This window comes from Somniosus microcephalus, chromosome 6 (genome assembly GCF_052327205.1).
Source record: "Somniosus microcephalus isolate GS21.2 chromosome 6, FLI_Smic_1.0, whole genome shotgun sequence".
Classification (NCBI taxonomy): Eukaryota; Metazoa; Chordata; class Chondrichthyes; order Squaliformes; family Somniosidae; genus Somniosus; species Somniosus microcephalus.
The window spans coordinates 173,425,875-173,444,343 of record NC_140992.1 but is presented as its reverse complement, the minus strand read 5'-3'; the positions used below and the strand labels follow the sequence as shown (position 1 = coordinate 173,444,343).

At 44.7% G+C, this 18,469-nt stretch overlaps 1 protein-coding gene across 13 annotated transcripts in view; it reads right to left on the bottom strand.

The window, feature by feature from the left end:
* The window catches only part of cnot1 (CCR4-NOT transcription complex, subunit 1), a 239,717-nt gene that overhangs the window by 131,296 nt on the left and 89,952 nt on the right, over positions 1–18,469 (bottom strand). For all 13 annotated transcript variants that reach the window (XM_085990940.1, XM_085990937.1, XM_085990939.1 and 10 more), the window contains 3 exons: positions 9,520–9,647; positions 7,386–7,626; positions 6,844–6,963 (listed from right to left, as the gene is read on the bottom strand). In XM_085990940.1, coding sequence (XP_085847066.1) covers positions 6,844–6,963; positions 7,386–7,626; positions 9,520–9,647 — 489 coding nt within the window. The remainder of the gene's footprint in view (positions 1–6,843; positions 6,964–7,385; positions 7,627–9,519; positions 9,648–18,469) is intronic.

Here is an 18,469-nt window from a genome sequence, read left to right as displayed (position 1 = left end):
ATTTAGGATGGAGATGAGGAGAAATTTCTTCACTCAGAGGGTGGTGAATCTTTAGAATTCTCTACCCTAGAGGACTGTGAAGGCTCATTCTTTCAGTATAGTCAAGACAGATATCAATAGATTTTTGGATATTAATGTAACCAATGGATTATGGGGATAGTGCAGGAAAGTGGAGTTGAGGTAGATGATCAGCCATGATCTTATTGAATGGCGGAGCAGGCTCGAGGGGCCAAATGGCCGACTCCTGCTCCTATCTTCTATGTTTCCTACTTATTTCTTATGTTCATTCTTGTTCACTGAATGCATATCATATATGCACTACTTACACATGAACTGCCTTCAAACCAGAGAACACCCTTAGAACAAAGTGGGCACCATACAGAAGTCGTCTTCTCAGTCCCAATTATATGCAACTGAGCGACTGTAGGTGAGCAGAAATGACAAGCAGAGCCAACTGCAGGATTTCCCTCCAATTTGTACTTTCTCCCTCAAAGGGGCTTTGATTATTATTAGTTACCCATTGATGTGCCTTCAATAACCACAAAACTAGAAGTTATAGACTTTAACAAGTTGGCTTTTAATCACTAAGATCAGAGCTAACATCTCAACACACCGACTGGCTCACAGGAATGAGTCATACAGATCCTGGGATCTTTAAGTAAGAGAAGTCAGGGGCAGAGCCAAGAGCCAAGACCTGAGACCTGGAACCTTCCAGGTTAGTCAGGAAAGAGGAAGTGAAACTATACACCGTGTGGGGGAGGGTAATATACATGAGTGCAAAACGAATACAGGCAAGACAAACAGATTTCATTACACCCATCTAACAGCAAAAAATAATCCTTTTTTAAAAAGGGAGCAATCTACTGTTGAGAAACTCCAGTTGCAAGACTGCATTCACTGGCACTGCCTAATCTCAATCTGGAGTTTGGAAGTTAATAGTTCAGAAATTACTGATACAAATTATTAATTTCTTTGTATACAAATCATTGCCAATATTATTGCAGTTTTGAATTGCTAGCTACTATGTGTTGCACTGAAGAATTCAAATTAGTTCGTTAGTCATCAAATTATCCAGTAGTGCTGCAACTAGAAATGTAATACAGGAAACTTTGGTTTATCCGGAGGTTGTATGTCTGGAAACCTCGATCTAATGACAGAAATCAGCAGCCGTTTTGGTTAGGTTTTTTTTGCTTCTCCTAGCATTTTTTTTTTTTTTTTTTTTTTTTTAAAAACAGTCAGGCTCTGGAAAGCGTCTCTGTAGCTTAGCAACAGCTTCAGAGACGCTTCCAAGGTACGGGCCGAGTGTTTACAAGCTGTTGCTAAGCAACAGTGTTTGTTGTCAGATACGGAGATGAAAACCTCCGTATCCTTCAACATTAGCGCTGGTCTATCCGGAAGTTTTGATAGATCGGCAGCAGCTCGGTCCCGTCGGTGCCGCGAAGTTTCCTGTAGTAGGGGCTCCCCCCCAATCAATCAGCAAGTTTATCCAGTGAGAAATTGAGTCATGCAGACCAAGAATGCCCCTTGTTCAAGCGCCAGTCTATGCTGAGTTGGCTGCCCTCAGCCAGGGTGACTATAGAGCTCCTGGTAGAAGCCCCTGCTGGAAGTACATGTGTAGGGCATCAGATGGTTAACAAGATCGGGCTCAGCTGTGGTGGCCTTCATTATCAAGGTGCCTGCTATTGTTAGTGAATGCTCACACATGAATAAGTGTCAGTAGGACAAGGTACTGGAATGTGAATGGAACCTGTGGAACAGTAGCTTGGCACGGAGTCAATGTCTGCGAGAAGTCACTAGAAATGGCACAATGGCTGCATGAACACTTCTTACCATGTGCAACAGAACAACCAGTTGTATAATTAAGAGTTTTCTTTCAAAGTTGGATTGAATTGGACAGATCATTTGAGCTGCGCAATAGTAGTTACAAGTCGCAAAGTGGAAGTAATATGAAGAATTAAGATTCTCACTCGAATGTATTGGCTGAAATGTGGCATTTCCTGCACATACTATTACACCACGAGCATCCAAGCATTTAATTTTTATTGGTTACTTAGGTACCTACAACAACAACTTATTTATATAGTGCCTTTAACGTAATAAAACATCCCAAGGTGATTCACAGGAGTGTTATCAAAAAAGAAAATGACACAGCCATATATGGAAATGTTAGGGCAGATGACCAAAAGCTTGGTCAGAGGGGTAGGCTTTTTAGGGATGTCTTAAAGGAAGAAACAGAAGTAGAGGTGCAGAGAGATTTAGGGAGGGAATTCCAGCACTTACGATCTAGGCAGCTGAAGGCACGACTGCCAATGGTGGGGCATTTAAAATCAGGGATGTTCAAAAGTCCAGAATAGGTGGAGCGCAGAGGTCGAGGAGGATTATAGGGCTGGAGGAGATTAGAGATAAGGAGGGGCGAGGCCATGGAGGGACTTGAAAACAAGGATAAGAATTTTAAAATCGAGGCGTTGCTTAACTGGGAGCCAATGTAGGTCAGCAAGCACAGGGTAGATGAGTGAGCAGGACTTGGTGTGAGCTAGCACTCGGGTGGCAGAGTTTTGGATGACCAAGTTTATGGAGGGTACAGCTAGGGAGGCTGGCCAGGAGTGCATTGGAATAGTCAAGTCTAGAGGTGATAAAGACGTGGTTGAGGGTTTCAGCAGCAGATAAGTTGAGGTAAGGGCAGAGACAGGTGATTGAGGTAAGGGCGGAGACAGGTGATATTACGATGGTGGAAATAGACAGTCTTAGTGATAGGACGGATATCAGTTAAGATGCTCAATTCATGATCAAATATGACACCAAGATTGCAAACAGACTTGGTCAGCCTTAGACAATTGCTACGGTCTTCCCGATATTTAACTGGAAGACATTTCTACTCATCCAGTGCTGAATGTCAGACAAGCAGTCTGATAATATAGAGATGGTGGAGGGTTCGAGAGAGGCAGAGGAGAGGTAGAGCTAGGTATCATCAGCGTACATGTGAAAACTTGTGTTGCCAGACGATGTCACCGAGGGGCAGCATGTAAATGAGAAATAGGAGGGGGCCAAGGATAGATCCTCAGGGGACACCAGACGTGACAGTGAGGGATCGGGAAGAGAAGCCATTGCAGGTGATTCTATGGTTACGGTTGGAAAGATAGGAATTAAACCAGGCGAGGGCAGTCCCCTCCAGCTTGACGACGGTGGAGAGGCGTTGGAGTAGAATTTTGTGGTCAACCATGTCAAAGGCTGCAGGCAGGTCCAGAAGGACAAGAAAGGATAGATTACCTTTGTTGCAGTCAATTAGGATGTCATTTGTGACCTTGGTAAGAGGAGTTTCAGTACTGTGGCGGGCAGAAGCCTGATTGCAGGGATTCAAACAAGGAGTTCTGGGAAAGATGGGCACGGATTTGGGAGGCGACAACATGTTCATGAACTTGAGAGGAAAGGGAGGTTGGAGATGGGACAGTAGTTGAAGGACAGAGGGGTCGAGGGTTGTTTTTTTTGAGGAGAACGATGACGACGGCAGAATTGAAGGAAAGGGGGACAATACCGGAAGAGAGAGAACCGTTAACAATATCCGCTAACATGGGAGCCAGGAAGGAAAGTTGGGTTGCCAGCAATTTAGTAGGAATGGGGTTGAGAGAGCAGGAGGTCGGTCTCATTGACCAGATGAACTTTGCAAGGGCAAGGGGGGAAATAGGAGAGAAATTAGAAAAACCTGCAAATTTAGGGTTAGGGCAGGGGGGAAAACGGAGAGGAAGTATGGTCCGATGGGCGAGGGGGAGGGAGGGAATTGAAAGCAGCAGTTGAACGGATGTTGTCGATCTTTTTAACAAAGTAGTCCATGACCTCTCCACGTTTATTGTTGGAAGTGAGGGAGGAGGAGGCAGGGAAGGGTGGTTTGAGAAGGCGATTAGTGGTGAAGAGAAGAGAAGCCTGGTGTTATTTTTGCCGTCCTGGATGATCTTAGAATAAATGGGCAGTTTTAGTGATGGAGAGCAGGACCCGGTAGTGCTTTATATGATCTAGCCAAATCTGGTGGTGGATGATTAGGCCAGTTGTTCGCCAAAAACATTCAAGTCTGCGTCTCTTGGACTTAAGGGAGCGGAGATGAGGGTTATACCAGGAGGAACGACTAGGGTGAGAGAATGTAATGATTTTAGTGGGTGCAAGGGCATCAAAGGTGGTGGTGGTGAGGGAGTGATTTATAAGACAGTAGCTGCAGAGATGTCATGACGAATAGTAGGCCAAAGGCCAGGTAGTTGGGAATTAGAAAGTGCAGGAGTTTTTTTTCCAGGGGCGGATACGAAAAGAAGTGGGTTTAGGAGGGGTATGGGGAATATGGCTGGAGAGTGATATAAAGAAATGGTCGGAGATTGCCTTATCGATGATGGTTACGGAGGGGATAGCGAGGCCACGTGAGAGAAGATCGAGGGGGTAGCCATGTACATGGGTGGGGGAGTTGACATGAAGGGAGAGATTAAGGGAGGAAAGGAGGGCAGGGAACTCGGGGAGAGCAAGATGAGTTAAGATGGAGGTTGAAATCACCAAGGATGTGAAGTCGCTCAGGTGCAAAGCACAGATGACGATGAGAGAAAATTGGCTTGGTATTTGACTGGGCGGTACAGAATAAGGACTTTAAAAGAGAGACGTGAGGGGTGGAACAAGGCGAGATGTTCGAAGGAAGGGAAGTTGTCAGAGGAGTAGGGAGATAGACCAGGGTGTGATTTAGATACAAGGGCTACAACCACCACAGCGGTTTGGGCATGGAATATGGTGGAAAGTATAACCAGGTGGGGAAGTTTCATTAAGGGGAAGGGTGTCATTACCCTCAACCATGTCTCTGTCAATGCCATAATGTCAATTTGATCATCCACAATAAGGTCATGACAAGACCCTTATTTACAGGTGAACGTACATTTTGAAGGGAAATGCGAAGAGGGGCGACGATACCTAATTTACTGGCGGAGTCCAGAGGGACAGAGCAGGGAGGGACAGGGAGGAGGTTGGCGAGATTAGCTCGCAGCAGGCACTTAGGGCAGGGAGGGCAAGATAGGGCAATTTGGGTTGCTGCTAGCTAGGAGGCAGTGATGAGTGCCTCGGTGGGCCTTTCGAAGGATGCCAAGAGAGGCAGAGGAAACCTGTGGAATTTTTTTAGGAGGGAGTCAAGCCTTGAGCGGCAGCAGGAGAATAAAAGGATGATGAGTTGTGGAGAACTGGGGTTAGTGAGGGTAGAGTACATGACGGCGGAGAAAGAAAAAGAGGCATGAAGGCTGAGGGAGGGTAAATGAAGAAAGAGGAAAAAGGAAGAGATAGAAGTGATGGAACTCGGGTCCGGAGTGACAGCCAAAATATGCCATGTATGGACACAGGGATTAAATTACAAGCAGATGATTAAATGATAAATTATAATGGTGTGGAGATGCCGGAGTTGGACTGGGGTGGACAAATGTAAGAAGTCACACAACACCAGGTTATAGTCCAACAGCTTTATTTGAAATCACAAGCTTTCGGAGCGCTGCTCCTTCTTCAGGTGAAGTGGAGAAATGCATAAAGACACAGCTTATATAGTCAGAGAATCATGTCAGATGTTTACAGGTAACCTTCCCCCTACCTCGACAACGTCACCATCTGCGGTCACAACCAGCAGGATCACGACTCGAACCTCGAGAGGTTCCTGAAAACCGCACAAAAACTCAACCTCACCTACAACGAGGACAAGTGCGTTTACAACACCACGCGCCTCTGCATACTAGGCAGCGTGGTGGAGAATGGGGAAATCGGACCAGACCCCGACCGATTGCGCCCCCTACGGGAGCTGCCCCTGCCCAACACTCCCAAAGCCCTGAAAAGGTGCCTGGGGTTATTTTCTTATTATTCCCAATGGGTCCCCAACTACTCCGACAAAGCCCGCCCCCTCTTGAAAGCATCCTCTTTTCCGCTCTCTGAGGCCCATGCCGCCTTCAAAAGCATTAAGCAGGATATTGAGCGGGCCACGCTACAGGCAGTGGACGAGAACACTCCCTTTCAAGTGGAAAGTGATGCGTCTGACTTTGCCTTGGCGGCCACCCTCAACCAGGCGGGGCGGCCCGTAGCTTTCTTCTCGAGGACCCTCCAAGGGCCCGAGATCAGACACTCCTCCGTAGAAAAGGAGGCCCAAGCCATCGTGGAGGCAGTGCGCCACTGGCACCACTACCTAGCCGGCAAACGCTTCACCCTACTTACCGACCAGCGGTCGGTAGCGTTTATGTTCAATAATAAAGAGGGGGAAGATTAAAAATGATAAGATTCTTAGGTGGCGGATCGAGCTCGCCACCTTTGATTATGACATCATTTACCGGCCAGGGGCCCTTAACGAATCCCCCGACGCCCTCTCACGAGGGATGTGTGCCAGCGCCACCGGGGATCAGCTACAGACCCTCCACAAATTATAAAGCAGTTTGAACTGACACTCTCCCATCCTGTGACAGTTTGAACTGGCGTTCTCCACTCTGTCCTGTGATTATTTGAACTGGCACTCTTCACACTCTACCTTCAAGTCTAGGGAGTCACAAATGTCAAATTAATGTCCATTAATTTGCATATATCTCACCTATTAATTTGCATACACAAGATGCTGAAACTAAGATCTTGGTGTTCTGATTCAGGATTTATCCACCTATGACACAGCAACACTAAGAACAGCCCTTCACAAACATCCTGCCCCACAAAATTCAAACAGAACAAACCAGCGAGCAAGAAACAGAAGAACAAATCTGAATTGTCTAGACTTACGGGGTGGAAATGGGTCGTGGGCCCTAGTATGGACACACTAAATAAGCCTACTAATGAACATGGAGCTAGCTTGTGCACAGTTCTTACCTTCAAGTCTTGAGCTACATCTAGAATGCGGGAGAGCTTGGCCTGGTCATACTGCTCACCGTGTATGTACCACTCTGCCATTGCGCGCATGATCAGCTGTCGGATTGAGGGAGATTGACCCTGTAAAATGTGAAAGAAACCTCACTTATGGGATATGTATGCATGCCTCCAAGTGAAAACTGAAAGATACAATTTTTACCGTTAGCAACAAGGACATTACATTCCAATTTCACTGCAGCAACAAGGTTAAATTTGAGAGTCCCCCTGAATAGCATCAGACCCCATTTCTCACCAACACTGCAGAATGATATGAACTGTTTAAATCTGGTGTATTGGCAACATTTGGTTATCTACACAATACACCATTTAAAAAATTAGTACATTTAATTCCGGTAGTCAAAAGGGATGCTCTGCAACCAATGCAGTCAATGAATTTAGCAGGCATGTAATTAAAGATTAGCATTTCATTATGATTTACAATTACTCCATTTTTTTTTAAAAAAGCAAGCACCTATTCATCAAAAATCCCAATTGGAGCTTACCTGTCCGTGCCATGCATAGTGCAAGATAATGGCAGAATTCGGATGATTGCCCAGGAAAATTGGCATCAGTGTGGAAATGAGCTCATGGCGCAGTGTGTGCCAGGTTGGGTTGATCTGCAGTAAGGCCAGTACCAGCATGTCCGGGCAGTGCTTGATGGGGAAGTTGAAGAGCTGTTTGACCTGCTCATACTGACCCAGTTCTGAAAGACGCAGTAAGGTCTCAATGAGGTCCAGGCTTTTCCTGCATCAAGGGGGATAAAATATCAAGTTAGCAGCAGACAATATGAACGTGCAGATCAGCAGCACATTCAGGCTCAACAGTGGTTCCTCAGGCACAGAACGCTCCAAACATCAAATCCTTTTCAGGCACCAGATGCTCTACATAAGAATTGAGGAGGTAGAGATGCAAGGTTTTTCTTGCCCCCCACCTATCTGCTGCATTGTATGCACCTGAAGCTTTTACAGCATTTACAAAGTAAAATGCAACTCCTATCACTTCAGTAATGTGTGAAGCTTCCTGATCCTGGGTGGTTTGCAATATTTTTCAAATAGGTAAGGATCTTCAGACCCCTACCTGGTTAAAATGGGGGCAGAAAATATTCTTCCACAATTAAATTTCCACAGAAATTTTATGAAAAAGCAAACACCAGCAACAGCAACTTTAAAATCTCAAGTCCAGGGCTCAATAGCCTTTTGTTACTCCTACTTTTGAACAAGCTGTCTGTAATGAAATCTGTTTGTCTTGATCCTGTATTCGTTTTGCACTCATGTATATTACCCTCCCCCCACTGTGTATAGTTTCACTTCCTCTTTCCCGACTAACCTGGGAGGTTCCAGGTCTTGGCTCCGCCCCTGACTTCTCTTACATAAAGATCCCAGGATCTGTATGACTCATTCCTGTGAACCAGTCGGCGTGTTGAGATGTTAGCTCTGATCTTAGTGATTAAAAGCCAACTTGTTTAAGTCTATAACTTCTAGTTTTGTGGTTATTGAAGGCCCATCACTGTCTAAATATGCTATTCTGCTTCCACTGAAGAACTCTAGAAGCAAATGGAACTTAAAAGCAAAAGCTTTAAAGAAGTGCAGCATTCTCCCAGAGCATACTAACTGTGCAGCACCCTAGAAACCCTACATGGACATGCTGTACTCCAGAATCAGCTTCAATACCATCTTCAGTTACAAATAGGCAACAAAGCTACTGTTACTGAATAATGAATAAATGTCCTCAGGCAGTCTCATGGCCCCATTTGTACTCAGCATCATAAAATCATAGAAATTACAGTACAGGAGGAAGCCATTCAGCCCATCGCTCCTGGGCTGATACCAGCTCTTCAACTGAAGCAGTCTACTCTAATCCCATTCCCCGGTCCTTTCCAATGTCTTTTTTATATTCTTCCTTGTCAAATAAATGTCCAATTACCTTGATATATTCTGCCTCAATAGCCACTTATGATAAAGCATTCCATATTCTTAGAAGCCCCGCATCCCCCACCAAAGATATTCTAACTTTCATTCTTCTGGTCATGATCCTGCACACATTCCAATCACCAAACAATCGTTCATTCTTTAATCCCATAAAACTTTTCATTTTAAAACCTCCGTTACATTCCCCCTCTATCCTTTCTGTGCCAGGGCAAAAAGCCCCAATTTTTAAACCTCTCTTTGTAACCAAAACCTCTCATTCTAGCGAATTTCCCCTGTACCCATTTTTTCCATGGCTCTAATATCCTTCAAATAACCAGGTGTCCAGAACTGCATGCAACACACCAAATGGCCTCAGCAGTGTCTCCTACAAATTTAGTATCGCTTCTTTGTTTTTATATTCAATGCCAAGGAATTCAAGAATGTTTGAAAGATAACTCAATTTTGATTAAAGCCAAAATAGGCTGTTTGGAAGGCAAGCACAGATCCAATATCTTCCTCAATTAAATTAAAGATGAGTAATTCCAACAGCAAAGGGGAATATTGCAATTTAAACTCAACCAATTCTACTTCCCCAAATTTTGTAGTAGATGCCCCACCCTTTAGGACACAGTTGTCCTTTTCAAATGATCTCCAGTAACAAGTACTAAACTTTGAAAGTCCTATGCAGTATCTCTATTGTGGGAGCACAACTTCCAGGAGAGGTACATACCACGTAGCAATTTCCCGGTTGTCATCCTCTGGAGGGGCTTTCAGGATGTCGGTCACCACAGTATGACATGGGTAGTCAGCAAAACAGAAGATATCTGGGTTCATTAATGAGTGTTGAATAAAGGAGAGCTGGGAAATAAAAAGACCAGTTTAGTATTTGAGTGATATCCCTGCCAAACCAAGCTCACCTCAAGTTTTCAAACAAAGTTTTTACAATGCATGAACCCATAAGGTTTAGACGGCTGTGCTTTCATACACATCGTGTGCTGCTCGTCATTTGAGGCAGAGAGAAAAGCATTACAGGTGTCAATGCTGAATTTTCACCCCCTTCCCAATAAATATTTTTCAAACTCTGAACACCCCTTCTCCCTCCCCATTTCCTCCATACATAAAGCAATAAATATTACAGGAAGGCTACAGGATTATGGCATTACACTTCTGTATGCACTCCAGTAGCCTGGGGTGGTTGCCTGATGCTTTCTACCATCTCTCCCTCAGCCTCAACAAAAATCAATTCTGAATTTATATCTAAACACTACTTCCCGACGTACTCAACATCTTCTAGTACCCTTCTCAACCTTGGTGTCCTACACTATGGGCCTTGGCTTCTCAATACAAAAATATTAGAACTGGAATTTAGTAGCGAGATTACCAGTACAGTACTTCCACTTTAAACAAGCATTTAAGAGCACGACACTCTGCCATACATGACCGCCAACAAAATGGAGGCACGCACACAAGGGTGATGGCTCACCCTCTGAGGAAGCATCTGAACTTTGTGCAGCACCACTGAGCATGCAATTAAAATCACCTGTGTGGAGGGCAGAAAGTTCAAAGCTGCTTGTTTTTTTAAAAAGTCCAAAATTGAGACTGTACCGTTGATGCACTTTTTTTTTTTTTTTTTTTAAATCAGCTACTTCCAAATCAACTGCATGAAGTGAAATAAACCAGATTTCACATTTGATTTTCTAAAAGGCATATATTTTTTTTAGAAATAAGTTCGACAAAAATGAAATGCAAAATCATTGGTTAGTATTGAAAACAACAATTCTTGCTTTATTCAGTTGTGACTAGTGATGCTTTTGACATTCTCGCGCTGCAGCAGCACACTTTTTTTTTTTTTATAAATCCCTTCAATTTTCTCCCCTCCTGCCCTGATGCTTCTGCCAACATAAATGCTCAGTGAGCAAATTAACTTGTTCTTCCTGTGGGTGAACAGCACAAATTTAAATAGAAATGAGTCAACTCGTATCAGAGTAGAATTATATGGAATGAACAGCCGAACATCTCTCTCTGCTGCTGGACCGTCATTAGCACAATTAAAACTTCCACTGAAGTTCAAAAACAAATGTTTGGCATCTTTTAAAACAGAAGTTAGAACCAGTTTGAAAACAGAACACCTTCAACACCAGAATCAGATTTAAACTCAGACAACACCAAAAAAGGATATTTTGAGGACCACAATCAGATTAAAGTTTAGGCACACCACCAACTTTCCACTGCATGCGCAGCCAATACTGAATCTGGTCATTGCTGACCCATCCCCAATTAGCATCAGAAGTTCACAAGCCTGTTTATCCCTTTGCATAGGGTCTGACAGTAACAGCCATTCAAGACACCCTGATCAACTGAACACATTTTCCTACTTAAAATCAACACAATAAATCACGAGGAGATTAATTTAAAGATTGCTCCTTACAGGTTTAAATCCGAAGCCCGGGGTGTTGAGCAAGGGACGGGGGTGGTGGAGCAGCGAGACACGGGGAGGGGCAGAATCATAGAATGGTTACAGCACAGAAAGAGGCCAGCCAGTCAAGCCCGTGCCGGTTCTCTGCAAGAGCACTTCAGCTCGTCCCACTCCCTCGCCCTTTCCCCGTAGCCCTGAAATGTTTTTCCCTTCAGGTACTTATCCAATTCTCTTTTGAAAGCCACAATTGAATCTGCCTTCACCACACTTTCAAGCAGTGCATTCCAGATCCTAACCACTCGCTGCATAAAAGCTTTTCCTCATGTCGTCCGATTCCTCTGCCAATCACCTTAAATCTGTGTCCTCCGTTTCTCGACCCTTCTGACAATGGGAACCGCTGTATCCGTGTGTTAATAGAGACACTGAAGGCAGGAGTTGGTTTCACAGGTGATTACTGAACAAAGTCTGGAGGGGAACTAACTGGTACAACACAATATACAGGCTTATATAGCCCGAGTGGCCATTACCGGCATTACAGTGCACAGGGGGCTCTTAAAGGCACATACACTACAATTCCTCCCCTTTTAGCCAACCAGTACATAATATTTTAAGTAATCATCAATTACATGTTACAAGAAAAATAATCTACACATTGCTGCAGTTAATTAATTATAAGTCAGTCTCTCAGGAGGCTTCCTGACTTGGTCCGGATAACGCCTCGGTGGTGTAGTAGTTTCTGGTGGTGTAGTAAGTTCTTTTGGCAAGGCTGATTCGGCTTGAATGCCAGTGTCGGGTTCATCGGGTTCCAGTATCACCGGATCGGAGGTAGATATGGGTATCTCTACTTCATCATTAGGCGTATAGAGTTGTGGTGTAGGTTGTCCCTTTTCGGATGACTATGATCTGGTCAGCATGGCGCCTTATTATGCTTTCTCCAATGTCCACGGTATACATCAGCGGTCCTAGTCGTGTGCAAATAGTTCCAGGCTGCCATTTCTCGGTACGGTAGTCCCGGGCCAAAACTTGTTGACCTATCTGGAAGGTTCTAGTTGGCCTTTCATTCATGCCTTGAAATTGCCGGTTCTTCACGTCCCTTCTGATGTTTGGCTTGATCAAATCCAGCCGGCATCTTAGGCTTCTATTGAAGAACATCATGGCGGGAGTTTGGTTTGTAACCATATGTGTTGCATTCCTGTATGCAAACAAGAAGTTATCCACCTTGTGAAGTTTTATGTCTTCATTACCCATGGCCTTTATGGCCTTCTTGAAGGTCTGGACAAACCTTTCAGCCAATCCATTGGTGGCGGGATGGTATGGGGTGGACGTGTAGTGCTTAACCCCATTGTTTTTTTAAGAACTTCCTGAATTCTTCGGACACAAATTGCTGTCCATTATCAGAACAGATCTGTTCAGGCAGCCCATTCCTGGCAAATATGGTCCTTAATACTGTGATGGTTTTTTCTGTGGTGGTGGAGGACATCTTTATTACCTCCGGCCACTTGGAGTGTGCATCAACCGCGATTAAGAACATTGAGTCCATAAATGGACCAGCAAAGTCGATATGTACCCTTTGCCATGGAGATGAGGGCCACTCCCATGGATGTAGAGGGACTTGTGGTGGGGCGTTTTGGACCTTCTGGCATCCTAGACAGCTCTTGGTCATTTCTTCGATGTCTCCATCGATACCTGGCCACCACACAAACGCTCTGGCTAGGTTCTTCACTTTCACTCCACCCAGATGCCCCTTGTGAAGCTCCTTTAGCACTTTATCCCGGAGTTTGGGTGGAATCACCACTCTGGATCCACACATCAAGGTTCCTCGGCATACTGACAGCTGTTCTCTTCTTTGCGAGAATGCTGGCAACAGTGGTTCGCCATGTGCTGGCCATCCCTTCACTGTTAAATCTCAGACTCGAGAGAGTCGGGTCATTTCTAGTTTCCCTTTCAATGGCAGAATTTGTTACTGGTAGACATTCGACTATGGTAGAGTGGAAAATCTCCACTGGGTCTACGGTAGGTGCTTATTCTACCGTTGGCAACGGTAGGCGCGATAAACCGTCAGCATTCCCATGCTGTTTTGATCCTTTGTATTCTATGTTATATTGGTGTGCCCCTAGAAAAAGGGACCACCTCTGTAGCCTTTGCGCTGTCATAATGGGAACACCCTTTTTAGGGTTGAATATGGAGATGAGGGGTTGATGGTCAGTCAACAAGGTAAATTTTTGTCCGTGTAGGTAATGGTTGAATTTCTTCATTCCCCATACCAGGCTGAGTGCTTCCCTGTCGATTTGGGCATAGTTACGCTCAACTGAGTTCAATGAGCGTGACGCAAAAGCTATCGGCCGTTCCGAGCCATCAGGGAATTTATGCGATAATACTGCTCCTACGCCGTAAGGGGATGCATCGCACGCTAGTCTGATTGGCAGTGATGGGTTGTAATGAGCCAAAACTTCTTTGGACGTGATTAAGTCTTTGCATTTATGGAAGGCACGTTTACAGTCTTCGCTCCATTTCCAAATTACTCCTGTTTGTAGCAGTTCATTAAGAGGGTGCAGAAGAGTTGATAAGTTCGGTAAAAATTTATGATAGTCATTTATTAATCCCAGGAACGACCTTAATTGTGAAACATTTTCAGGTGCTGGGGCTTTTATGACCGCTTCAATTTTTTCAGGTGACTTATGCAACCCTTCCTTATTAATTATGTGGCCACAATATGATATTTGATTCTGGAAAAATTCGCACTTGGGGCGATTTGCTCGTAGGCCCCGTTCTCAGCCTAGTGAGCACCTGCTCCAAATTGGCAAGGTGCTCGTTGTCGTTTTCTCCTGTTACAAGGATGTCGTCTATGTAGCATTGAGTCCCCGGAATCCCTTGGAGGACTTGCTCCATAGCTCTTTGCCAGATAGCTGGAGCAGATGCTACTCCGAAAACCAGTCGATTGTACTGGTACAGACCTTTGTGTGTATTTATCGTGAGATACTTTTTAGAGGCCTCTTCAACCTCCATCTGTAAATATGCCTGTGCCAAGTCAATTTTGGTGAAACGTTTCCTTCCGGATAGTGAGATGAAAATATCTTCTATCCTCGGAAGAGGATACTATACCGTGTGAAGGACCGGGTTTACAGTCACCTTGAAGTCTCCACAGATGCGAATTTTTCTCTGTTCTTCAGATTTATCATTATTCAACGCTTTCTTCATGACTGGGACGATGGGTGTTGCCCATTCGCTCCAATCTATTTTGGATAATACGCCTGCCTTTTCCAAATTCTCCAGCTCTGCCTCGACTGCTGGACGAATTGCGTATGGCACCCGTCTTGCCTTAATAAACTTGGGAATTGCCGCATCTTCCACTTTTGTTGAGGCGATGATGCCTTTCAAGGTTCCTAGTTTCTCTTGAAACACTTCTTTGGTGTTGGCCAAGATGTCTTTTAATCGTTCAGGTATGACGTCATCATCGTTTTTTTCCTTACTGGTCACCGTCAGTGCCTGAATGGAGTGCCAGTCTAAACGTATTTTCCTGATCCATTCATGTCCCAACAGCGGTGGACCACCATCTTGTAGAACGTATAAATACAACTTTTCTATTTCCTTGCCGTTGTATACAACAGGCACCCTTATTTTTCCTTTGGGGTATACTTTCTGCCCCGTATATGTTTTCAAGATAATGGATGTGTCTTTTAAAGGTATATGCGGAAATGGCCGCTTGTAATCCCATCGATTTATGACTGTCAGAGCTGATCCTGTATGTAGCTCCATTTTAACTGGGGATCCAGCTATCGTGAGGGTAACCCAAATGGTCTGGTAATCTTCTTTGGCAATTACATTATGTAATTGGAGACAGCTTAGTCTTATGTTTTCGGAGTCGCTATCGCTCTTCTGGTCTTCGGAGCTACTGTCCGTCATCATTTGTACCTTTCTGTACTTATCTTTATTGATTTTTTTTTTTTTCCTGTCCGTGGATTTTTTTTGTCCAGATTGGCATACCCGTGCAATGTGTCCAATCTTTCCGCATTGCCTGCCTGCTTTGTCCTTGAACCAGCAGTCCCTCTGGTCATGGGTGGATCTGCCGCAGCGATAACATCTCTCGAAACCCTGTGTCATTTCATGGGTGCCGAAGTCCTGTGTCTTTTGTTGTATCTCTGCAGCTCCTCTTGCGGCTGCTTCGTATGATACAGCCACACTGAAAGCCTTGTCCAGTGTTAAATCTTTTTCAGAAAGCAGCCTTTTCTGTGTTCCTTCACTTAAGAGACCGCAGACGAATTTGTCTCGAAGATAATCTGCTAGTCCTGCCCCGAATTGGCAGTGCTTTGATAGCTTTCTTAATTCGGTGAGGTAATCAGCATTACTTTCATTCTTGTGTTGATTCCTCTTGAAGAATTTGAATCATTCCGCTATCAGCAGCTGTGTTGGGGTTAAGTGCTCCTGTAGGGTATCAACAATTTCCTTAAAATTCTTGTCCTTTGGTTTGGCTGGAGTGATTAAGTTTCGTAACAGCCTGTATGTCTTTGCGCCCATTAGATTTAGAAGTACTGACGCTTTTTTTTAAATTTTCTATTCCATTTGCGGTGCAATATACCTCCACTCTTTCCACGTGGTCCAATCCTCTATCTCGTTATCAAAAGCATCAATATTGCCAGACTTAGGCATCCTAGAAAAAAAATGGCGCTTCCCGCGCTTTTCTTTCTTTTCTGCAGAAAAGATATGGCGCTTCCCCGCCGCTGACAACGCTGTTTCCCGCGGGTTTCCCTTCTTATTTATTTATTTACAGGTGGAGACTCGTTCCCGCCGGACTCTCTGCTAGGTCTGAACGCCGACCTGCTTGCAGCGCCGGCCGTCTCCCGAGTGCTCCCTCCCCGTCTGTTACTGCTTGCCTCCGCCTTCGCTGCTTGGCCTAGCTGCAGAGCCAGCCGCTGGAGCCCCAGCCCGACGCCCAGGAAGGATTATTGCAGTACCTGCCACCAGCTCGGCTAGCTGGTGAAACCAGAGCTTTTTCTTTTTCTTGATTTTCTTCGACTTTGGACGCCAGAGGAATCGATGTCCGTGAGGTGCTGCCAAATTGCAGGTAAGTCCGTTTCCAATTCGTCACCGCTGTTGTATCCGTGTGTTAATAGAGACACTGAAGACAGGAGTTGGTTTCACAGGTGTTTACTGAACAAAGTCTGGAGGGGAACTAACTGATACAACACAATATACAGGCTTATATAGCCCAAGTGGCCATTACCGGCATTACAGTACACAGGGGGCTCTTAAAGGCACATACACTACAGGAACAGTTTCTCTCTATCTACTCTGTCCAGACCCCTCATGATTTTGAACACCTCTATCAAATCTCCTCTCAACCTTCTCTGCTCCAAGGAGAACAATCCCAGCTTCTCCAGTCTATCCACATAACTGAAGTCCCTCATCCCTGGAATCATTCTCCTAAATCTTTTCTGCACCCTAAGGCCTTTACATCCTTCCTAAAGTGTGGTGTCCAGAATTGGACACAATACTCCAGTTGAGGCCAAACCATTGTTTTATAAAGGTTCATCATAACTTCCTTGCTTTTGTACTCTATGGCCCAGAAATTCGGGGCGGAGGCTTCCCGCGGGTGCAAGCCTCCGACCTGCACTTAGCTTGCGCGCCAGCCGTTGTGCTGTGGGCCCGCGTGGTATTCCGACCCTGAGCCTCCTCCAACTGCCGGCGCGCAGTGCTTGCGTATCCCAGGGGCGGAGTTAGTTCGAAGCGTCCCCTGGGATCACGTGGGCCATGGAGAGCCAATGGTAGCAGGGAATGCTTCATTCATAAATTTGACAGAAAGAGCTGTCAAACCTGTAACTACTATAAGCCCCAAAACAAACTTCAAATTTATTTATTTTTAAATCACATTTTTAAAATAACTAAATTACATGAAATAACTATTTTAAACAATAATTTAAAATTGAGAAAAATTACATTTTTTAACAGGGCTAAAAATAAACTTACCCTTCTTTAAAGTATTTAAAAATAATAAACCTGTGGAAAAAATGTTTTAATTTTAATTAATTCACCACTTACCTCGTTTAAAAGCAGGCCTTGCGCCTGCTTTTTAAAAGTGTAACTGCTGGAGACTTACCCTCCCGGAAAAACCTGGGGAAAAAAACGCAAGTTCGATGCGCACACGCTGCCTCTCCAGCGCACGCGTTCCACCCGTCAACCCCTTCTTTCAAGGGACCGGAACTTCCGGTTTCCCGCGCATGCACGAAACCGGCACTTTCGTTGGGCCTACACGTGAGTACCCAGCGTGAACTCACGCGTGGGGACCCGAATTTCTGGGCCTTTTGCCTCTATTTATGAAGCCCCGGATCCCATATGGTTTTTTAACTGCTTTCTCAACCTGCCTTGACACCCTCAACAATGTATGCATATATTCCCCCAGGTCTTTGTTCCTGCACCCACTTTAGATTTGCACCCTTTAGTTTATATTGCCTCTCCTTGTTCTTCCTACCAAAATGTATCACTTTGCACTTTTCTGTGTTAAATTTTATCTGCCACGTGTCTGCCCATTCCACCAGCATGTTTATGTCCTCTTGTCTATCACTATTCTCCTCACTGTTCACTATACTTCCAAGTTTTGTGTCATCTGTAAATTTTGAAATTGTGCTGTTTCCCGTCACTTAGTCAATTTCATATCTATGCTGCCACTGTCCCTTTTATTCCATGGGCTTCAACATTGCTGGCAAGCCTATTACATGGCACTTTATCCAACGCCTTTTAGAAGTCCATGTACACATCAACCGCATTGCCCTCATCAACCCTCTGCTACCGCATCAAAAAACTCAAATCAAGTTAATTAAACAAGATTTGCCTTTAACAAATCAGTGCTGGCTTTCCTTAATTAATCCACACGTGTCCAAGTGACTGTTAATTTTGTCCCTGATTATTGTTTCTAAAAGCTTCCCCACTACCGAGGTTAAACTGACTGCCTGTAGTTGCTGGGTTTATCCTTACACCTTTTTTTGAACAGGAGTGTAACATTTGTAATTCGCCAGTCCTCTGGCACCAACCCCATATCCAAGAAGGATTGGAAGATTATGGCCAGGACCTCCGATTTCCTTTACTTCCCTCAGCATCCTAGGATGCATCCCATCTGGTCCTGGTGACTTAGCTACTTTAAGTACAGCCAGCCTTTCTAGTACCTCCTCTATCAATTTTTATTCCTTGCAGTATCTCAACTACCTCCTCTTTCACTATGACTTTGGCAACATCTTCTTCCTTGGTGAAGACAGGTGCAAAGTACATCAGC